Consider the following 24,793-nt stretch of genomic DNA (forward strand, 5'->3'; position numbering starts at 1 on the left):
TGCTTACATTCACTAGAAGTGTTAGGAAATAAGAAAGCTTCATCCCTTTGTTGTCATATTTGGCAGCCTGGAATCCGTAAGTCATACAGTTGGAGAACTTGGGTAACTCAGTTATCTGGCTAATTATTTGGACAGATTTTTTGATCAGTTCCCTTGAAAATAAATTTAATATTGTGTAGAGCCTGGGAGAGCAAAATGACCTAAGGCTAGCAGTCAATAACTTCCAAATGCAAAGAAAACAGTTGGTTCAGGAATTGAGGGATTCAAGAATTAATGAGTAATTATAAGAAAACATGGGCCTTGTCTGCAAAAAGATCCAACCTTGAAGAACTGCTGGAAACACCCTACAGAGACTCATCTGCCATTTTCCTAACTCACACCAAGGACATTCTATTATCTACAAAATAAACTTTAGTATATGTAGCTGTCTCCCCTTCTGTTCCATATCTAGCTTTATATCATAGCTCTAGGCAAATGAATCAACAAGGTTTAAGTCATCTAGTAGAAACAGCCTCTATAGCTTTCACATTGATTGTACCCATTTATGACAGACCAGGATAAATACCTCAATGTAAATAATTTTCAATGTGAAAAACATACATTTGAAGAAATATAAATTACCTTTTAAGAATATAATTACATTTACAACACAGTAAAAATGAACACAAATTATGTAAATACATTGTTCAAAGAATGTTTTAAAATAGTTCACTTTAAATCTAATCTAGCTCAACTGGCAAGTTTAGGAAGAAGTATAATAAAATACACCTAATACACTGAAAGAAAAAATTTGGACTGTGACTTTATTTTAAGGAAAAAAGATCATTTCCAAGAAATGCTTATCACATAATAGGATAGCTTGCAGGTATAATTAAGTACTAAATAGTTAATGTGATTTTAAGTAAGAATTATGAACAGAAAATGTATTCAGCATTGGTGTAACATGAAAAGGATTAAATTCATTTATACTGATACTGATTTAACACATCTTACGCAATACTTACAAAATTTCAAGCTATCTGAATGAAAAAAAAAATGAAAAAAGCATACAGACATTGAGCATTTGGAATTTTATAAATATTTGATTAAATATTTCACTAAAAAGTCATGGGTTTAGAGTAAAAAAAACAGAGATTACTTAATTAAATATAACATTACTCACCAGAATACACTATTATAATAGTTGTAAACTTTAATTTTATGAGAAGGCCAAGGAGAAGGCAAAGTTTTTCATATTACAAGGAAAGATGGCTTTACCTGTATTTTATTTTCCATATCTTGTTAATGTAAGTCCATTGGAATATCTTTAAATACAAGATTGAATTTATAAAATTTAGCTCTCCTTCAGTATTTTTGGGGTATTCTTGAAGAAGCTTTCTCCACAAAATAAAAAGTATATTAGAAAATTAAATTTCAGTCCCTGCCTTTGTTAATTTATTTATCCCCTTCCTTTCTTTTCCTTGGGAAGCCATTATGATGCTTGAAAATCTGTTTTTCAGTATTTGTCTTAAACATTACAAAGCTATTTTTTTTAATAAAAAATATTCTAAGAAATGTGATAGGAAATGTTTTATCTTTAGAACTCTTGAACTGTAGTATCTCATTTGTTGTGATCTTTTTTCTTTCCTCAATGACTGCATCAAAAAAGGTAATGGACAAGTAACACATGATAACTTATTCATCCATGATATAAAAATTGAAATAATAATACACATTTTCCCAAGCAATGATAAGATTATTTACTAAATCCTTCTTTACATTGCATTTTAATAATGCAATAACAGACAGTGCTAACTTAATTGTTTTCTTTTATCATCCTTAGCTTACTTATTTATCAGGCTAACTCTTTACTCATTGATTGCTATGAATTAGTCATTGAGCGGTATGATTGTATTTAACCATTATTGTAGTAACAAGGAAACTATTGTGATTACTCCTATATTTGAAGGTGTCTTTGGGTCAAAATCTTCTAAAATGAATGGCCTACTTTCCTATGATCAAGTGTTCTTAAAAGGTGCTTGTCCCACTATAGCAAGTTATTACCAATTGAATCTTATGCCACATTAACTTGCTTAATTTGAGGAAACAGTACTTGCAGGTTCCTTGGAGCTAGTCAACCAACTGCTAGAAGGAATGTTATGTCTGTGTGCTTGTTCTAGTCAATCTTCCTATGAAAAGGTTATGTTAGTTAGGCTTCCGCTTAGTGGGTTACAGTCAAGGATAATTTATAGCAATGCATCTGTAAGTATCTTTTCAGTCAAGATTATTCCAATATGGTCTGTTTCTCAAGATCTTGCTCACAGATGCTCCCAATCAGTTTTAATTTGACTGCTCTGAGATAACTGATGAATCATAATGAAACTTACTTTTGTACATATATGTTTCCTCTCTATTTATCTTTCTTCAACCTGCTCAATAACCTGGACCTACTTTATATTACTTTGGCATAAAATATAAGCTAAGCAGTAGATTAGGTTGTGAAATACTACATCTCATAGTCATATTCTGAGTATACTGTTTACAATTTGTTGCTAAAAGAAAAGGTTGCAAATGACCATGATCCTATACCTATATTTTTAAAGAAACACATATTACACAGTGTGCTATATATTAAGTATGTAACATGCAAAGTATTATGTGTTATAAGGGCATTTAAAATATGAGTGAAATACTTCTCTGAGCACTGAAATGGTCTCTTTTATATTTTCCATTTCCTCTAGCTTCCAAATATGAATATTATTTCTAATTAGGAGCCAAGCATTGTTTGAAAAGAGAATCATTTTGACTATTTTGTAAGTCAACATTGGTGGGAAACTAGTCTCCAAATACATTTAAAATATACAAACCATAATACAAACATATGTTGTAGTATAAACCTAGATTGTCCTAAAAAATGGTGGGATTGGTTCCCGTTATATCTTACCAAAGCCTTTACTTTTATTTGCCTTTCATTGCATATTTTAAATTGGTAGAGTAGAAAAAAACACTGTAGAAAAATTAGAATGTATGGATGATGAACAAAAATAAGACATGAAAAATTACCCACAATCTGTATAGCAGGAACAATAAACGTTTTGAGGGATATTTTTTACAGAAATACTGCAGAGAAGCCATTTTCTTATGGTGGTTGTCAATTTTGCAGGTGACACTCAAAAAATAGGAGACACCAATTATTTCTTTACTGCTTACTGTTTGAACTAAGTTTCCTCCATTGAACAGTTTAAAGAATTGGCTGATTACCCAAATATTATTTTTGACAGTGTGAAGCTTCTATTTTGATTTATTGGACTGAATCTTCAAATAAAATAATTTAATTTATAAATGTATTATTAAGATACTTCAAGAATCTCATCACCTATACTGTCACTTTCAGAATTCTATGTGGTTATTATTTCTATTTTATTACTTTTTAATATTATTGTAACCAATATCATGTTCTACCTCCATTTTGATCTATTTCAACACTATGAGGTGAATATGTATGTATTCCAAGGGGATTTTCATAACTTATTAAATCATTTATTTTTTATTTTCTTTTACTGGACACCTTCATAATGCATGAAAAATCAGTAATACCAATTTTAAGTCATGCCATTATAGTATATTAGTTCTATAATATTTGGATTTTAATTTTCACATGGATTCTTTGGGTTTTCTAGTAGTGAACATTTATTTACACTGGAAATTTTTTGATTTCCAAAATAGGTTGATATTTTCCATGTATCTGACAATTTAATGAGTGCCTATATTCACAGGCTGCCTATATTGTTTGTATGCAAAATTTTTAAAAAGGGAATTGATAATTCTTACCCTCAATCCTATTTCCAAAGGAATTTTAACTGTAATAATCATCCATAGAAAAAGGCAATTGACTTTGAAATTTAATTTATTTCAGTAGTACTATGCACAAAATATTTTCAGTCTAATTTTACAGATGTCCTGGGAAGGGTGATAGGAGGGTGAAGAATTCTCACAACTATACAAGTGATGCATTCAAAGAACAAATAACAACAAACAAATAATCCAATATTAAGTGGAATAAAAATAATGGTAATTTAAATACTGTTAGGATTTCTTACTTTACCTTTGGGGAAACTGTTTTCATAATGCACTTCTTATCCATCTTGCTCTTTGCTCCCATTGGTAACAAATGAAAGAAATGGATAAGAGTTCTGAGCATACTGAACATTTCAATCCTTAAATTCTTTGATGGCCCCATTCACTACCCCCACCCCCAATTTAAAGAGCCTTTCCCAGCTGACTTATACACCACATGTTAGCCAGTTCTATGTTGAAGAAATTGTAATCCTCATGGGCATAATCCTTATGGGTAAAGTAAAAACATTTTAAATCACATACCCTAGAGAAAAGATGCTTGTGTGGAAAATCTGCTGTTCTTGTATTCCTTTGAGGAGAGTATATTATATGGGCCTCAGCCCCTGCTCTGATCACAGCTGACTGGGTTACCAGTTGGCATCTGCCCCCAAAGCTAAATCTGGTCAGTAGCTTATGAAGTGACATTATTTGAAATTTCTACTCAACAGCATATGAATAAGTAGTGAATCCACTAGGTTCTCTTTCTAGGGGATTTTGAATACGTAACCTACATAGAGACAACGGTTGGTAAAGGAGTAGCACAAGGCCGAAGGACACAGAGAACAGAAGCCATGAGGGAAGAGAGGAAACGCTACGAAGAAGCAGAAGACATGAAGAAGTAGAAGCTACAACCAAGCTGAAGCAAGTCAGTATAGAGAACAGGAATAGCTGGAGTACCAGAAAAAAAGACAGATGATAATGAAGTCACCATGATGGCACAACATTGAGAAGGGAGCCTTAGTGGCAGCAGATGAAAACATGACAAAATACCTGGGCCAATGGAGCCACACTGCATGTTGAACAATCTTCTAGTTCTTCATTGTAAGCTCCATAAAACCTGTCATGTTGTGACTGAAATTATTTCCTGTTTATATCTGCTCTTAATGTGTTCTTATAATAAACTTTCATAAACTAATGTAACCTGAATATATGTCTATTTCTTAACTACTAAAAAATTAATGGACTCAGAGGTACAATATAAATAAACATAAAATACTGTAGAAAAAATATTATTGTTCTAACGTATTGACCAGTCATGGTTTTCAGGGATTGTTTTTAATGGATAAGAATAGTGAACAATGCTAAATAAATTCTTAGAAGCATTCAAAAGTGTATTTTCTTAGCTAAAATAAAACAGATGAGAAATAACAAGTGTTGGTAAAGATATGGAGAAAAAGGAACACTCGTGTACTGTTGGTGGGAATGCAAATTTGTACAACCATTGTGGAAAACAGTATGGAGGTACTTAAATAATTAAATATAGAAATACCATAATGTCCAATAATTCCACTACTGGGTATTTACCCAAAGAAAACACTTACTTGAAAAGATATATGCATCCCCACATTCAAGGCAGCATTATTTACAGTAACTAAGATCATGGAAGCAACTCAAGTGTCCATCCAGAGATGAATGGACAAAGACGATGTGGTGTGTGTGTGTGTGTGTGTGTATGTGTGTATTACACATATACATAATATTCCATTATATATACATATATACATACATTATATACATATATACATACATTATATACATATATATACATATATATATATAAAATGGAATATCATGAAGCAATAAAAAAGGATGAGATCAGCCATTTGTGACAACATGGATGGACCTAAACAAGGTGTTATGCTAAATGAAATCAGTGAGACAGAGAAAAACAAATACCATATGATCTCACTTATATGTGAAATACACACACACACACACACACACACACACACACAAATAAATAAATAAACAAACAAAAAAGCAGAATTAGACCTATAAATACAGAAAACAAAGTCATGCTTTCCAGAGGGGAGGGAGGGGTTGCCATTTAAAAAATTTAGAAGGTGGGGGTGGGGGATGGGCAAAATGGTGAAGTGGGAGAAACAGGTTTCCAGTTTGGATCGAGAAAGTTATAGGAATAAAAGTCACAGCATAAAGAACACAGTCAATGAGGTTGTAATAAATAGCCTTGAATGGTGACAGACGGTAGCTTACTTGTGGTAAGTAGAGCATAATGTACAAAATTGTTGGACCACTATATTGTACACTTGAAACGAATGTAACGTTGTGTGTCAATTATACTCAACTTAAAAAAAAATTAGCTTTTAATTCTTTTTCAATTTTTTAAGAAGTATATTCTTTTAAGTGGATTAGAAAAAAAACACTTTTCCTGGTAACAGTTTCCATTTGGCTTAACAATTTTTTTGTACATAGTGATGTAATTCAATATAAAAGGTATTTGAATAATTATAACTTCTGAGTTAGAGGGAAGTAAATTCATGAGTTTTGCTGTTAAAATATTCTAAAACTCTAGTTTAAAAGCAAATTATTGAGTTTATAGACATCAGTGAAAATTACTAAATTTTATATTTTATGTTTCGCTGAGTCTTTACATAGTAGACCATAATCTTCAGGGAAACCAACTCACTAAATGTGAACCCTAGCATGTCTTTGAAACTTAGGCTATGAAATCTTTACATTTTATTTTTGCAATTTGTCTCAATTAAAAAAAAACAATCAGCATTTTTAAATTATGCAAACATTTTCATATAGCCAAACTATTTTCTCAGGAAACACTGCCAATTCCATAAGATAGTAAAATATATATAAATAATTAAACAAATAACAAAACACCTATTTTTCAAGACTAAAACTTTTTAAAACTATCAATCTAAGTTTTCCAAGATTTAAAAAACATTCATATCCTGCATCATAAACCATGGTGTTTAAGAATGTATATAATCCTATAAATGGAAGCTAAGTTGGAATGCTTATATTAATCATACATATCTGACCCATAGTTAGGTAGACAAAGTCTTCATCTTTTAAATTATACATCTATTTGAGCAGGTAGCAGATACCTAATTTCTCTCTAGGGACTATATGAGGGACTGAAATCCATGATCATAAGATATGTTTTCATATCCTCTGATAGATAATCAATTGATAGGATATAAATTATTAGTGGCTTTCTTTTGAATAAAATCAGGAATACAAAACTTGTACAAAATTTTCTAATCTATGTTTGTGCACACTAGTAAAATGAGTGTGGTGGCATGGCACTTTAGATCATCCTTGAACATTAAGGCTGTCCTAAAAACTGCAGATTGTTTTAAATAGAAGTCAATGAGTTCATTTTAGTTTTTTTTTGATATTTTAGGAGTTAGTTCTCTATGATACCTAAATCAGGGCATATAAGTAAAAAGACCAAATACTCCAAATACAGAAAATTATTATTGTTTTCTTTAAAATGAATGAAATTCTAATCATCTATCTCACAATGAGATAAACTAAGTGAAAAAAATTAATAAAAGTCTTATTAATGACAAGAGATATCTGATTTAAATTTCTATCCTTGATTTTCTGGGTCAATGATAAATATGGGACAGTTATATCCCTACCAAAAGAAATACATATGGGAATGCAAACTGGTGCAACCACTCTGGAAAACAGTATGGAGTTTCCTCAAAAAACTAAAAATAAAACTACCCTACGACCCAGCAATTGCACTACTAGGTATTTATCCAAGGGATACAGGGATGCTGTTTCGAAAGGGGCACATGAACCCCAATGTTTATAGCAGCACTATCAACAATAGCCAAAGTACGGAAAGAGCCCAAATGTCCATCGATGGATGAATGGATAAAGAAGATGTGGTATACATATATATATGCAATGAAGTATTACTCGGCAATCAAAAAGAATGAAATCTTGCCATTTGCGACTACGTGGATGGAACTGGAGGGTATTATGCTAAGTGAAATGAGTCAGTCAAAGAAAGACAAAAATCTTATGATTTCAATTATATGAGTTCTTTAAGAGACAAAACAGATGAACATAAGGGAAGAGAAACAAAAATAATATAAAAACAGGGAGGGGGACAAAACAGAAGAGACTCATAAATATGGAGAACAAACTGAGGGTTACAGGAGGGGTTGTGGGAAGGGGGGATGGGCTAAATGGGTAAGGAGCATTAAGGAATCTACTCCTGAAATCATTGTTGCACCATGTGCTAACTAACTTGGATATAAATTTAAAAAAAGAAAGAAAGAAAGAAAGAAAGAAAGACATAAATAAATAAATAAATGGAAAAGAAAACAGACACTCAAAACTGTGAAGGAAGTGGTGGATATTCAGAAACCAAATTTTTCTAATAACACGACAAACAAAAACATCTGAATGACAGGCTGTGGTCATTTGGTGATATTTGGTTGCATATAAGAAAAATTCCTTTTCGCAGAAACCTAGGGAATATCAAGTTTGAATGTTTCTTCTGAAACTTCCTAGGCCTTTCTGAGAATATCTATCTAGGCCATTGTGATAATGCCAACTTTAAACCATGAAAGAGAATTTGATGAATTCGGTCCACACTAATCAGAAATTCTGCGTCACTTTGAATACAGCCTTTCACAGCAGAATCAGAAAATGCTTCAGCCAATCAATTAATAATTGAGTTGATTTCAAGAGGAATTCTTAACCTGCACACATTTAAAACACTGCAGCACTTTGTATTTGTACAAAAGCAATGAACAGACTAATTGTTCACAAAAATGGACCCAAATCTTCTACTTATCAGACGCTCACACTAAGATTTGTCTAATCTATGTAGCCATTTAAATGTGCAAGGAAAAACTATACTCTTGTTTATAATTCTCATAAATGTAAAATGTGGACAATCCAACTGGGCGTACCTTTAAATTTCATTCCAATTCTGATATTATTCTAAAGACTCATTATCATGTGCCAATTCCCTTTGCCTATTTTGGCTATTTGTTTTTTTAATCAGAAATCTAATGCTAGAATTTTGCCTAAAACAATCATATAAAAATTGTCTTTTATTTTCTTTTCCTTCATATCTACTTTCAGTTAAAAAAAACCAAAAATAACTAATAACAATAACTAAAAAACAAAAAACCAAAAAACTCTTGAGTTCTGTATTTATATAATCATCTCCCTTTATTCCTTGAGCAGCTCCTGTCCTAGGCGGATGGACAGCACCAGTGGCTAGAAGCAAGGACTCACACAACTCTACCAATCAGGCAACTATTGTGTGGGGACTGAGGCACATGATTCCCTTTCTCAGTTGTCTGCTCTTTAGGCATCAGGCAGCTGCTCTGAACTGAACACTCATTTTGTACTTACAAGAGCCAGCCCCCAGAAATTTCCTCTTATCTTTTTAAGTAGCTTGCCAAATGGCAGCCTGATCAAAGCAATCTAATATAGCTTAAGTGCCACTGGTTGACATTTTGCATTCTTTTATTGCTTTCCATTTTTACCACATAAAAAAAAACGGGTGATAACTAATATCCAGTTGATCTTTTCATTCTGGTAATAAAATGATAATACAAAGATCTTATTATCCACTCCAGACATCCATCACAGTACATTTTCCAATAACACTATTCAGACTGTTTCTTCACTCTATCCGAGTGCAAAGTGAGGTTAAGTACTCGGCCTCACATTCTCTTTCCCTCTGGAATACTTTAGACACCGAACTGCAAATAAAAGGAATTGAACTTTAACCCCTGACACTTTGTCCACATTAATGTCATCTGTAATTTTGTTGTCTTTGCATTAGATAAACCATTTTCTGTGAGAAGCCAAAATTAGTTGGAAGGCCGGCCTACTAAAATATTTTTTTCAACCCAGAGAATTTTTATTTTTGTAAGAAAACAAGAAGAAACAGAACAGGAGAAACAATGTTGGTAGTGGAGAAGAAGAGTAAATCTTGGTAGGAAGAGACATCAAGTGGGCAGGAGAAGAGACACATAAACAAGGCACAAAGAAACCAAAATAATGCAAACAAGCAAAACAGACATCAGAGATCACAAGTTTATATTAAAATCAATGTTTTATATGGATGCAGAGGTGGTCCCATGCCTTCTGTGGGCAAGAAGGACATTCTGTCATTACATCATTGATTTGAAAAGATAAAAACAAGTAAACAAAAAATAAATAAAAGAAAGAAAGAAAAACTAACAAAAACAAAAGCACAAGAGGCTCCCTGCATCCACTATATATTTATTTATTTATGTGACAATTAGGATTCACCTAGAGTTGATAGGAACAAGTGTTATTTTCAAATTTTCAATGAAATATTTTAAAGATTACAGCACTAATTATTTTTAAGGTTACTAAGATAAGAAAGTATAAAATTTGGGACAATTTAAAGATGCAGTATATCACTACAAAGGCCCAATTTTCAGAAAAAAAAAATATAGAGAAACACATAGCCTGATGAGTTTGCAAGTATTATAGGGAACTATTGGACACCAACTTTAAGACTGAGATTGTGTTGGTAACTCTATCCCAGAGTTAACCAAGATTTTAGGCTATGCACTTTGGCAAACAAGAAAAATACATAATAAGAATGATGGCCTGTATGGATCCTACTAATAATGCATTTTAGATAATTTCCTAAGGATGAGAAAATTTCCTTTATAATCCTCATAGTTTTTAAAAGACGTATTAAATCCATTAATATGAAACTAAAGAAGAGACTGTCAAACACACCTTTTCAAGCAAATAATTCATGTGTCAGTCAGAAAGGACTATTCAGTCTGATTTGGATTTTCTTGGTAATAATTTCATAATGACTAGTTTGTACTAGTGTATTTTTCTACAATAATTATTTTTTGCAAAATAATCTAGAACATATCTTTTTTAAAATTAATCCAAATACTTTTCTTTCCCCTTCATGTTTTAGAAGAATGTGACTTTAAAGTCTCATCTACATTTTTGAAGTACTGTCCAGAGAAGAAATGATATGCATTAAAAGATGGTGGTTCCTTAAGCAACTTCTATACACGATTATTTTATGATGGCAGACTGTTGCTCTCAATACTGCAGTTGACTGAAAGGCAAGAGTATTCTGACTCTTCCTTTATTTCTATCCTGGATACAGGAGAATGGAGAATGATAGATAATACACTTCTGTGCTCACCTTCCAGGCCATGAATCTACACAGACCGACCTTAATTTAATTCCAATTGCACACGACAAATATATTTTAGCAATGATATAAGCTAATGGCTGTCAGAGATCTGGGATTGGTTTGGGATTGTGTGCAGCGACATTTCATTTGTAATCTGAAAGATCAAAGCATATATTTTGACACTGATATGGCCACTATTCATAGAGACAGTTCTTTTTTTTAAAAGAAGTACCCTCTCCACACATGAAAATAAGCTTTTGATTTTCAAATGAAAACGGGCTCTCTTTCCATTTAAAAATTCTTGACAGCTTTTCCTATGAGGGTGAAAATGGTGGAAACAAAGAATCTGACAGAGATGGACTCTGGAATTCAAAGCTGCCCTTTCCCCAAGGGACCTGAACAAAAGGCGGTACCCTGGCCTGTCCACTGAAGTTTCTATTGCTGCATCTAAACTACTGATACAGAAATGGTTGAGAAAGAAACTCATTTGCCATCTCTTATAGTCCCACAGGTCTGAATACAAGCAGCTAGCTCTTCTTTCCCTTATCAAGCAACATCTGCTCTAAACTGGGGGGCAGGGATGAAGAAGGACGGAGTGACCAAAAGAAACAGCAGAGCAATTCTGAGGAAGTGTAGAGAAGTTTGAAAAGGTTTCCATCCAACCTTAATAATTTAGAGTTTAATATTAATTCTCAATGTAAGATAATCTTTTGTGTTATAGTTTGCATATTTGCTGCAGAAATTTTCTTAAAAGATATCACGTGAGGTATGTTATATTAATTTCATATATAGTTAATATTCTAAGTATGATATAATTTTTAGAGACGGTGGTGGCAGATGGCTGTGATTTAATAAATGTACATTCATCTCGGTTTCGGACAAACTTAGAGCTCACAGGGGATAAGTGTAATAAATCAATCTCTCAAACTACAAGTTATACTGAGATACAGATATTTTTATTTATATTTTTACTGGGTAGGAAATGCACTCCAGGTGGAAATCTCTGCTTATTTAATCACTGTGTGTTAGATTTGCATTATTTGATATGCAAGTTCCTCCCTCTCCTAAAGTTGAGTAATAACATGAATTCTTGATGGAACTTGGGGTTCTTGCCACATCTGCCCACTATTCCCCAAGTAAAACAAAGGCAAAAGAAAATTAAAATGTTACCTGCTCATGGAATGTTCTTTCCAGTGACTGCTGTCAAGTTAAGGCATTTGCAGTCCTGTCCGAGGTGTGCAGTGAAAGCCCACAATCATTCATTTATTTCAAATAATGTATATGTAAGGCATACTCCTTAAAAAGGGAAAAATCTCACTAACCAGCAAAAACCTTTGTCCTCAAAGGTATTATTCTGTGGAATATCCAGAGGAAAAAAAAAAGACTAAGCTTAATATTAGAATCTCATAATACAAGCCAAATGAAGAGAAGTGTCTAACAAGGGTGATTAGACTACAACTATATTTTTCAAAAACAAAAACAATTTGCAGAGCTAGAAAACGAGGAATTACATTTGATTTGGTTAATTCCCATACTCGAAATCCAAATACTAGAGTTCACAGAGTTCCATTTTATAAATTTAAAAATTCATGCTTTATTGTATGCTTAATATAAATAAACAAGAGTACATAAAACAGGAGTCTAGAAAGGAATATTTTCCTCACATTATTTTCTAAGACTCAGCAAGTATCAAGAACATCTATAACTCCACTGAGGCACAATCTGACTTTGGAAAAATATTTTGTGATTGCTGCTTTGTCTGCATCAGTGCCCAAGAACTGAAAGCAGACTGGACCATGGGGTTATACTCGCAAAATCTGTGCTCCTTCCCAGGAAGTGGGGGATGGGGTTTGAGAGGAGATGATGCACACTTAAAAAATCCCACTTGTATGAGAGCTTTGAGAGATTGTTTCAGGAACTGTTCTGTTTGAGATGATAGTTCATGGCTTGTGTGATAGTTTATTAATGTAATTTCTCATAAGTCATGATTCAGTTACCTTTTTATTGCTATGATAGGAAAGATTCACATTTATGTTACTTTAAAATGAATATTAAAATATTTGAAGACAAATCTGAGATGTAAGAAACATGGTGTTCAAAGTAGTATGTATCTCTCATTAGATAAAGCTCGTTTTGTAAGTTTAAGACCACCATTTTGTTCCTCAGAGGATGACATTGCTATTTGCAAACACAGTCAATGGTTTTGGGAGTAGACTTCATTAACTCACATTCAGCATTTTCCAAGGATATAGAAAATGTTTTTAGGGACTACAACAATGAGAGATTAGAATCTTGTTAGAACTGTTTTGTTGAAATAGCTAACAACTTTGGTATCATTGGAGGAGATTCCTTAATGTGGTAGCAAAACCTGGAAAGGAAAAAATCTGAACATTTATGTAAAGAAATAAAATAAATTTACTCTTAAGGCAATGCTACAACTCAAAATAAAATCACAGTCCTTATATCCTTTCAGGTTATCCGGTCCATAGTCAAATAAAACTCAGTCCATGCATCTTTTCTGACTCATCATTTGGCATGCATATCACAGATTTGAAGGATTTTGATTATTTTTGCAGATATGTGATGAGGATGTAAAAATTCATCATGTAAATATTCTTAATAAACAAGAAAACTCTTAGGCAAATAATTTTCTTTACATATACATATACATATATAAATACTTTGAAAAATACATTTTTCTCAGTAAACCTTTGATTGAATTTAAAAGGGTTTAATAGTAACTCTCAAAAGGAATTCAATGTTTTTTCTGTATTTTGAGTTAAGAGGTAAAAACAGAAAGTGAAGGAAATATGACCCAGAGTATTTTTTATTTTCCTAATTCGGTCATGAAGAGAGCTACTGGAGTCCAAGATCAGGCAAAATACAAATGCTACTTGCCTTATTCAAAGGCCTATAGAGGTTTGTTCACCTTCTGTTACAAGATATTGTCACTTCTTTTCCCATTTACAGGTAGGAACTACAACAGGAAAGTCTTCAGCTGGACAGATTTCAAAATGAATTTTTACAACCCAGATGATGGACTGGTATACTTCAAAAGTGGATTCATGAGTTTTATAAGCGTCTTTCTCTTGCTCTCATTTTTTTCTGGACTAGCTTACATCATAATGGAGGAATAACATTTTAAAAATTTTGAATAGGCACTTACTGGAATTACAGTTAATCCTGATACAATCTAGATGGGGAAGAATAGATGAAAAATGAAAATTTATCCTTCAAGGTAATAGCTGCAGACATCCAATAAAATCACAGTCCACCCTTCCGGGGACAGACACATGCAAATATGGCCACTCTATATCATTTATTCTTTACATACTTCTAGAACCCAGATTCATTGTTATAAAACTTCACATTGGAAACAATGATAGAAGGTCTTTTTTTTTTTTTTTTTAAATGGCCAATTCAAACAAAGCTACATGGTGACAAATCTAAGTGAAATAAAGAGTTGTTAACTGTCAAAGATGCTTGGCTTAGACTGGCTGCAACTTTCTCCCCATCTGTGAAAGAACATATTCTTGTTCTCAGCATAATTAAAAAGTGCTCCGTCACAATGGGGTGCAGTGCAAGCTCAGCTAGGCTCAGACATCTTGGACCTTCATAGAGTAATATCCCACAAAGGCCAACAGAACTCTGGAGAATTGTGGTGGTCAAAATGGAGAGCAAGTTGAATTATTCTCACTTCACTCTAATGTGTTGTTGTTGCTGTTGTTGTTGTTATTTGCCTAGGCAAAAAAAGGTAAACAGCCAGATGTTGGTTGGATTCCATGCCTTTTATTAATCGAAGGAGAAAGAAACAACTGTGTTTTCCTTTAGAAACCTCCAGGGGCTAAGGAGTAGTGTCATTCTTCAGAGCACACAAGCCTGTGCTTCTCTTAGTAGCTAACAATGTTATCTTTATGTAATAAGTGTCATGGTTAACACTACTATTGATTTTCCTTTTCTTATGCTTTCTTCTTATACAAAAGCAGATTCTCTAAGAGCAGAACAGCTGACGTGAATAACACAGACTGTAATTATAAGGGTTATCTTTTTAAAAGACTGCGTGGGATGTCTTATGTTTATTTTATGTATAGATAAATATTTGCTGGGTTTTGTTGTAGTATTTAATGCCTTTGGGGAAACATGAAAAATAAAAAAAACCTAGATTCTGTTTCCATATAGCTGAGTTTGTCATGTGTCGTCAACCGCATCAGAAAAGTGGTTGCAAACAGCCAAGGACCAGCACCTACACAACTCTTTCCACAGAATGCTTTGCTGTTGGAAAATACCCATAAGTGTTTCCACTTTGGCTAGCAGCCCCTTTACTGCTATTAGGCGATTTCTTTTGATTTGTTGTAATAACCTATCATTGCCACTAGAGGGAACTCTAACAGAACAGTAAATGAGAGTGCAGTGTGTTCTTCAGTGGTCTTTAAAAAACACCCTTTTAATTTAACTAATATTAATTGAATGTAATTGTATGTAATAAGCTATCACTGAAATAATTTTATATTTTATGAGCTACCATTCTGCCCAGCACAATTTGAAAATGTAGGTAAGGTTTCCACAAATGCCTTACGCTCATCACATTTTACTACTCTCTTTGTAAATCTAGGTTTCAAATTTTATTTTTCTTTCTTCATTTATGTATTATTGTGCATGTTTAGCACTTCCTGGAATTACAGTAAAACCTCATTAATTTGTACTCCTCCTGGAGTTAATGATAATAATGCAACTTATTGGGCAGAATATTTATAATTCTTTGGTAAGAACAGAGATTGCCTGAGAAAAATTAAACAAGTTGTAAACGACCAAGTTCAGGAAGAAAACTGATCTCCAGTACTTCACTGTATGCTGCCTGCACAACTTGCATGAAACAACATCCTAATTATGGATAACTCTTATCCACCCGTTAAAATCAGCCTAGTAAAACCTTTCCTTACTAAGCCTTTCTAGCTATTAATTTGTGTTTTTCAATGTAATTGAAAACAAAACTGTGTAAATTTTTTAAGTCTACAATTCAGACTCTTTCTTAATTCAGCCTAGCCTTCCCCCGTATTTCATACAGCTTATTGAGGTTTTACTGTAGTAACTCTTCCCTAATGCTACAATTAAGCAGGAAAGCATTATTTCTCTGTAGAAGAGTCTGTGTTTTTAGTGTTCTCATGGCTGTTTGCTACGGGCCGCAGACTTTGGGCATTGAAGGGTTGTGGATTGCTGTTTGATAGCAAAATATCACCACACAGTATTTCCAAACAGAAAAGATGGGGTACCACAAAGGTCACTATTCAAAGGAGAAGCCCAGAGGGTAGAGTCAAAGCAACTTGTTGATCACAAAGTAGAAATTTGATATTTTGTAAATATGTTATCTAAGTAAAAGTAGGCGGATTTTTATTTATCTGAAAGGGGATGGGGTCTATAGCAAATCGGACTGTAAGTAAACATAACAATCGAAATTGAGGCTTCTTCAAGCCTAATAATTTATATTTTCAATTAACCTCTTTGATACATATGGCTTCCCTTTTAAGAACCCTCAGTGGTAGAAATCACAAAATGGTAAATTATGTTAAACAAAATGAAAATAATAAAAAGATGCCCCCAAAACCTAAATTAAATGATGAACATGAGACCATTAAGTGTTATAACTTTCCATGGCAAAACAGGCTACTTGATAAATGTTTGCAGGCAAAACTGAACAAAAAGTGAACAGTATTAGTTTTATGGGGGAAGGCAAGTTGTTACCTAGATTGACCGTCAGTTTCACACGCCCTGCATCCAGCTCCAGGCGGAGGGTGTCTGCTGAATCTCTAGAAGTGGTTGCCATGAGAATGCCGTATGCACGCTGTGATCGGAATCGTAAGGACACATCTTCAGCCTCTGTGTGCATCACCACTGGGAGCTGGATTTTCATAAACATACTCCCATCGTAGCTCAGAACCGTTGCCTCTATGGAAGAGAAATGAATATAAAAGTTCTTGGTCAGTTTCGTGCATTTACACTTTGAAAAGGAAAAGTGTGACCCACAATGGCTTCCAGATAGAACACAACACTAGAAACTCAACTCATCCTCAGAAATGAGCTTTTTTTTTTTTTTTTAAGCCCAAAAGAAAAGTCACAGTAAAGACAATTTCTGTGAAGAATCTGCTAGTGTACAGACACAGGGATGGCTGCACTTCCCTTTTTGTTTCCATAGCACTTTCTATCTGTAGCAGGAGTCATTTGGGATTGTCAAAGTGTATGTATGTGTTTCCCTTCTCAAGGGTAGAGATCACATTCTTTTGTGCGTAGCCGCAGCGTAAGACTGGTTTGAAGCACTAGCAATTATTTAATAAATGTTTGTATACAGCTAGGCCACTGACTTGTTCTATGAAATTTGCCTTAGCTCCAAATCTTTCATCAGCAAAATGAGAGGGTCTCTAAGGACCTCGCCTACCCAAAAAGTCCAAGATTCTAAAAGGAGTTACTATTACCTTCTTTCATAATCTCTGCCTGAATGTGATAAAAAAAAAAAAAAAGAAGAAAGAAAAAGAAATGACTTAAGTATAGGAATAAGGTCAACCTTTTACCAAAAGTAATATTCAAAAAAAGAGGAAAAAATAGCATGTCCAAACAACAGGCGATGCTTCTTCTGAGTTGCTATGTTTAACAAGGCAATTAAGTTTTACAAACACAGAAATTGAAAATTCATTTTAAGGTTTCTTTACAAGTAAGGTGTAACTGACAACATCATTTGTAAGCACTACCCTGGTGTTCTGAAAATGTTAAGCTATCACCAAAAGTCAATAACTATGTACTTTGGTGATATTGAGTAAGCATGGGGTGGGTCTGCAGAGCTTGCGTGGGTGTGTGCTACCAAACTAAAGTGGATTGCTTTAAGACAGAAGGTGCTTACTACTGTATTAAACACATAAAGAAGAGCACAGCAGAAACTGTTGATCACAAATTGACTGCTTTAAGAAATGGTCAGTATCCTTTAATGTTAAACACCATATGGTGGTGGAAGATTGCAAAACAAGTATGAGTAATTCTGCTTCTCATTGGTTTTGATACCACAGAATACCGTTTAATAAAAGAAAAGCTACCTCGAATTAAAACGAACTAGGAAATTCTCATTATTTCACCTATTTACAGGGCACAACAATTAGCTTTACTGATACAGTTGTGTTTGTTAATTAAGAGTATATTCTGGAGTTGTAGTTTTGCAAGTTTGCCTTTCAAAAAGTCAGGAGAGTCAAATATTTCTTCGGATGGACTTTAGTCATTAGTTGTCATCATGAGACTGAATGCACATCCAGAACTGATAAAGTATGGAAGGTTCCAGGTCTCCCTCCTTGGTGTTCTTCTCTTCTACCTACCCCTTCACTTCAGAGATCTTGGCCAATTCCCCCTAAGATTTATTACCAGCCCTGACTTCTGAGCCCCTTCATCCATTGCCCACTTAATATTTCCAGTCTGAATACTATAGGCACTCCCCAAATGAACCAATTCCCCAAGATGCTTCACCAATGTTCTCTGTGTCAGTAAATGGCACAATCTCATTGCTCAGAATTTAGCTGTTCTGATTTCTCTCTTAATCTCTCTGCCATGCCCAATCTACGTGAGAGTCTGCAAGTCTTGTAGGCTCTAAATCCAAACCATTTCCTGAACTGCTCGCTTACCTTACCATTTAAGTACCTCTGGCTCTGCTCTCATCTTCCACCTAGACCAACTAGCATAGCTCTCTCATTTGTTTCTTTATTTCTACTTTTTCTTCCTATACACAGCAGCCAAGCTAACTTTTAAAGAATCAAATTAGACTATATCCCTACATTGCTTAAACTATGTCCCCCAACTCCTACCATTGTTTCCTACTGCAGTTGGAACAAAAGCTATACTCCTTTTCTACCTAGAATGTTCTCTGTGATCTGGCTCCAGCCCTTCTCAACAGCATCAGCTTTCAGCATCTGCACTACTCGTTTAGTAAACTCCAGTCACACGGATTTCATCTCTCATTCAAGGACTTGCACTTGTGGATCCCTCTGTCTTAGAAGGCATAAGCCCAAATCTTTATACGGTTGGTTCCTTTAACATTCAGGTCTCCAGTCAAATGTGACTTCAAGAGGTCCCTTCTACACCTCAGTGATCCCCCCTCCAGTTATTCTGTATCTACTTACCAATTTTTTTCAAAAATTACCATTTCTTATTTGTTTGTATATTGTATATTGTTCACCCTCTAGAAACTAAGTGTCATGAAGGCAGAGGTTAGGCTGTCCTATACATTGTTCTAGCAGCAACTGAGTGCACGGAAAAGGGCCAGGCACACAGGGGAGCCTCACGAAGTACTTAATTGAAGTACTTATTGATACTCAAGATGTATGAAAGTGCTTATTTCAATTTGGATATCAAGCTTACATAAATGCTCCCCCGAACTTAAGAATACTAAAGAAATTAAGTATTTACTCTGCCTCTTGTAAGTGGAATCTAATTTTGATAATGTATGTGAACAAAATATTGGCCGAATTATACTTTGAAGGACATAGTTGTGCTACAGAAGACAGACTAGGAATCAGGTCCATTTATCAAAATACAAGTTCTGTGGTTAGGCACTGACCTGACTTTGAGAAAATAAAATATGATCTTAATAGGATTTTTAAAATATTTTAAAATATAGAGTTTCTATATTGTAACACATATTTTTATTATTAGATAAGAAGTTTCCTTAAAAAAAAGCTACTAGTAGTTTACTAAAAAAATAATTAAAGCATCATTATAAAGTTGTGGTGAACTCTGGAAAAAAAGTGTTTCTTGAATAATCATAAAAGAAATGTGATCTTTACTACTTACTTCCCTAAACTATAGCTAAACATCGTCCATATCTATAGAGTAACAAACACCTGAATAGACATTTAAAAACCATTATGAATTGCCCATTTACTTTGGTATCATATTGATAAAAGAATGAAAATTGTTGTTAGTTTTTCTCCTCTATTCATTTACTGTGTAAAGCCGTCTCTATTATTCAATAATCACATTTAAAAATGATTTATAATCTATAAAATGTAGCTTCATTTGATTAAAAACTATTTAGAAATATAGATGGCTGACAGTGGATCATGAATATAGTATGAAATACAATCTGAAGTAGAACAATAATCAGGATCATTAGCCTATAACATTCTCCAAAAAAACTGCAGGGATGAAATAACATAGCAAAGTAATAAAACTTGAGTACAGGTTAAATAATTCTCAATGTGAAAATAACTTGTTGATAAATGACAGATGAACACGTAAATGAGTCCTCATAATTAGAGTTAATGTTTAATTAGACAAGAAGTGGAAAATGCACAAGGTTGGAGTCTAGAGTTGCCAAATAAATGGTAAACAGCATTCTGACATTTGAAGGTTATGCTATTTGGCAGCATCCTTTCATATTAGTAAAATCATTTTACCACTTAGAACACAAACGAGGACTTTAAAAGGCTAATTCCAATACAATACTTCCCACAGGGGAAGAAAAAAGTTTCAGCTTTGTCTCCTGCATCTCCTTCCCCCTTGTCGTTAAGTTTGATAAATTTGCTTTTCTGTATTATTCCTTCTCCCTGTCTAAAATGTACACCTGGGCTCAGTTTTGCCGAAAGGCAGTCACATATTGTGCGCAACGATGAAAATCAGACAGGGAGCCAAATTATATTGCTCTGACATCTGTCCCTCCATCTGTTAGAGTTTTAACAAACAAGTATAAAGCAGACCTCTGATTATAACATGTACACATAACCAAGAATAATTTCTGTTCGGCCAAGTCTCCACAAATTCTCAGCTTTATTCAAAATAAAGTGGGAGGGAAAATGCTGAATTTAATTTGTGTCCAATTGAACGTTATTTTTATATTACTATCCCTTATGGGATCAATACACTTAAAATACTATTTCCTTGTTGTCTAAGTCAGCAAATACTCTGTTCTTTCTTATAAATTCCTTTGCTTACTTAATGCAGAATGAAAATTTCCTATTGTAATGTGATTGCAATATCATTCCCTGTGCTGCATGGTCCAAGGACTTGAACACATTTTTTAATTACTTTGAACAATAATCTTTATAAATTATCAATTATTGCTCACTAAGAGTAAGATAGATTTCATTAGTACCTCTATTATTATTATTATTTTAAATTTCAAATGTTGTCAATCAACTCTTATGTGATTAACAGCCATATGTGATCAGAGTCTATCTGGAGAAGAATCACAGTCAAAGTTCTTTCTTTTGAATTGGAAACACCAGGGGTTGGACACGATCATGTGTTGACTGAAGTAGGGCATAACTGGGAACTGGACAGCAGCCAGATTCTGTGGTATTAAGCATGACAAGCTTTCCACATCACCAGTGTGCTCAGGAGATACCATAATATTAGCAAGAAAATTAATTTTGAAAAACAAAGACTTCTAACAATATGCCGGGTAGTCCAGAAACAAACATCATACAAAAATGACCATTTTCTCTTCAACAGACAACCAACGTGGAGACAAAGAAATGCGCAGAAATTTCTAGCCACCTGTCAGATAAAACTGTATGCCGCATCCCAGTGATGAAGCTTGCTATTAAATTCTCATTTGCAAATCTACATATGCTTGCCACCCCTCCTTCTAATTATTGCAAAATATAAATATCTCCTTTCCCTCATTCTGGCTCAGGAAGCTTGACAATTTCTATTTTTATTTCTGCCATATGTAGTAGCGGGGTATTGCCACAGGGTGGTACACCGTGCACGTTTAACCAAAGGCTTTTGTAACTGAACCGACAGTTCAGTTCTACTCTTCTCCACCTTCACTTAAGCAGGAGGCCTCAGAGTCACTGGCAGCTCTCTGAGTGATTAAAAGGAAAACAAAGCTTAAATCATACAGCTCCGCTAATCTCGCATTATGTCTAACTTGTAATAGATCTTACGAGCTTTGTCGCCTTTTTTGGTGGTTGTTATTGGCCCCTTTCGGCAGTTTTTAAAGACCAAGCTATAGAAACAAATAAACTGAAATTAGACGGGGAAATGAGAAGAGGGAATCCACAGATAATATACACCTTACAAGTGAAACTACAGAGAAACAGCTAACCTCTAATGACAATTTACAGGAACTGCACTTAGGTACTAGGAGAAAGAATGAATCTATGTGATTAAAATACTTACCTATCTACTGACCTATCTAACTGTATAGGGCAGAACAGTGATTGTATTTGGTAGGTAATTTAAGATTATTAGGTCATTAAATTATTTTAAGTTTATATTGATTAATGTTAATAATAGAACTGATAAGCTGATGAACCTCTTTATGAAGATAAAGAACGGAAGTCACATTGTTCAAATTTGGACTGTGGAAATCACTATTTTTTTCTCCCTAGGAAGCGTGAGCTTAAACAAATTAAAGTATTTCAGGACTAAAGGGGAAAAGAAAGACTAAATGTGCATGGTTTAAGTAACAGAGGCCAGGTATTTCAGACTAAATGTCTAATACAAGCAATGTTATTTGGAGCATGAAAGGACAATGGAACGACTCGTCAAGAGTTTTCCATATTGATTTTTCTGTCCCATATTGAAAATGATTGCCAGTGGGTATAATGATAAAGCATTTATCTGAAACTCTTAAGTCGATGGAAGGGCGTTCTTTTTTCTGCTCTTCCCCCCTTGCTCTGCAGAAGAACAGTGGTAGCTCCCACGCTTCATTCTTCTTTTAATCCCTATTCTTCTCCTTCTTATAGGAGAGGGAAAGAAAAAAAAAGTGTGGCTTTGCTTCCTACTAGAGAAGAAAGGGAGGCAGCTGCTCAGAAGTTCAACGGACACACAAAGTGTTAATATCACACGGGTAAATAAATCTTCTGTGATCACTTAGGTCCTAGGCAAAGGTAAGTGTCTTTGAAGTTATCTGAAAATGCTGGTGTAAATTAGACGATTGAAAGTCACCTTACTTTCTAAATTTCAAACTCAGTAAGTTGACTGAAGTGAAACGAGCTGGGCTAATAGAAGCTGCAACTTACAACTTAGTTTGCTTCAAATGCTATTTTTGTTTTTGGCACAGATATTAGCACTAAATGCCATAAATATCTCTAATTCATGCCTTCTTTACTTTCTGGTTTCCTGAACTTAAAAACTAGCAAAAGGGAAAGCAGTTGTTGTCGATTCTACATCTTAGGCCCATACTCTGGAGGATACGAAAGACCCAAATATTTATTCCTGCAACATACTGAAAAGCTGTGTCTTCCCAGAATCAGGACCTCTGAAAATCATTTAGGACTCATCAGTAATACGTCAGAGGTGGCTGCTAGGCTTGCAGTTTACCTCTGCAGAGCACACATTACGTTTCCATGGTCAGTTTAAGGTTTGAGGTCAACATTTAATACACTTTTCGTCTCAGGGGAGTCAGCTTCTTGGTTTTTAGAATCCTACCTCTCTCGCAGGACCTGCCAAGATAGCCTGTTCCGGAACAATCACAGACATATCTGTTCCACCCATCCCTGCACATGCCATTGTTTTTGCAGGGGTTGCTAAGGCACGGTTTTGCTGTTTCCCTTGAGCAGGAGGGCTTCACTCCAGCAGTACTTTGAATTTCAGCCATTTGCCGGATATCTTTGCTCTGGCCATCAATGAACAAATCTCTAATGCAGCCCACGTAGCCATAATTGAGCAGAGCAGTCCACACCTCGGTGGGGAAGACGAGGCCAGCCTTATTTTCTGGCAAGCCCCCCAGGTACAACTCATCATCCAGGTCCAGAATCTCGCTCTCGCCAGGAGCAGTATAGGGCGTGCGCAGCGTGTTGACAGAAATGGTACCTGTTGCAGAGACAAGAGAACACACAGGTCTTTACAGAGTGCAACATGTTCTAAAAATCACCCTTTCTCTCTTTCACCTTCTTAAGGGTACACTCCTTGAGGAAAGATGTTTCTGATTTTTGTTTCTATTCCTGGTGTGCCTTATACTTCCCAGTGGAGTGAACAGTAATCTGTAGAAATAAGGCAGACTGTAATTAAAATGATTCCATTTGAATTTAGGAATGGAAACCAAAGTGTAGAGCCAAAAAGAGTGTTTGTCAGCCTTTAACAGTTAAGAAAAGAAGAAAAGGAAGATTAAAAAAAAGAAGGAAAGAAAGAGTAATTGGCATTCTATATCCCTCTCCAATAGTTCAGTCAATAAAGAAAGAAAGAGACAAAGTTGACATTCTACATTACTCTTTTGAATACAGTCAGATTCACGTTCGTTAGTGCTCATTTTCAAAGCTGGTATGCAGCTGCACACTAACAACAACAACAACAAAAAAGTTGTATGGCCCCACCTTTAACTGACTTGATTGCTTTTATTGAACACAACAGTCTGACAGATTATCTACGTCAAAACTCGACTTTAGGGGCACCTGGGTGGCTCAGTCGGTTAAGCACCCAACTCGGTTTCAGTTCAGGTCATGATCTCACAGTTTATGAGTTCGATGCCCTGTTTGCGATTCTCTCTCTCTCTCTCTCTCTGTCTGTCTCTCTCTCTGTCTCTGTCTCTCTGCCCCTCCACTGCTCATGCTATCTCTGTCTCTCTCAAAATAAATAAATAAACTTAAAAAAGAAAACTTGACTTCATCACTCTCGGCTGTATCAATATGTTGATAAACTCTATGGTCTTGGTTTACTCATCCATAATATGGGCGTAATAATTTGGCATATCTCTTACAGTTGCTCTGTTAAATAAAATAATATTAGTAAAGTATCTGGTTTATAATAAGCATTACATAAATGTGTGTCATGATTCATCACAAGAACCAA

General features: G+C 34.5%; 1 protein-coding gene across 19 annotated transcripts in view; it reads right to left on the reverse strand.

Moving 5' to 3' along the window:
* Positions 1 to 24,793, reverse strand: part of NRXN1 (neurexin 1) — a 1,135,337-nt gene that overhangs the window by 604,675 nt on the left and 505,869 nt on the right. For 12 of the 19 annotated variants that reach the window (XM_042932241.1, XM_042932237.1, XM_042932240.1 and 9 more), the window contains 3 exons: positions 23,435 to 23,818; positions 16,769 to 16,972; positions 14,196 to 14,222 (listed from right to left, as the gene is read on the reverse strand). In XM_042932241.1, the coding sequence (XP_042788175.1) occupies positions 14,196 to 14,222; positions 16,769 to 16,972; positions 23,435 to 23,818 (615 nt within the window). The remainder of the gene's footprint in view (positions 1 to 14,195; positions 14,223 to 16,768; positions 16,973 to 23,434; positions 23,819 to 24,793) is intronic. The other 7 variants (XM_042932252.1, XM_042932251.1, XM_042932247.1 and 4 more) reach the window with 1 other exon arrangement.

Source organism: Panthera leo, chromosome A3 (assembly GCF_018350215.1).
Source record: "Panthera leo isolate Ple1 chromosome A3, P.leo_Ple1_pat1.1, whole genome shotgun sequence".
Taxonomy (NCBI): domain Eukaryota; kingdom Metazoa; phylum Chordata; class Mammalia; order Carnivora; family Felidae; genus Panthera; species Panthera leo.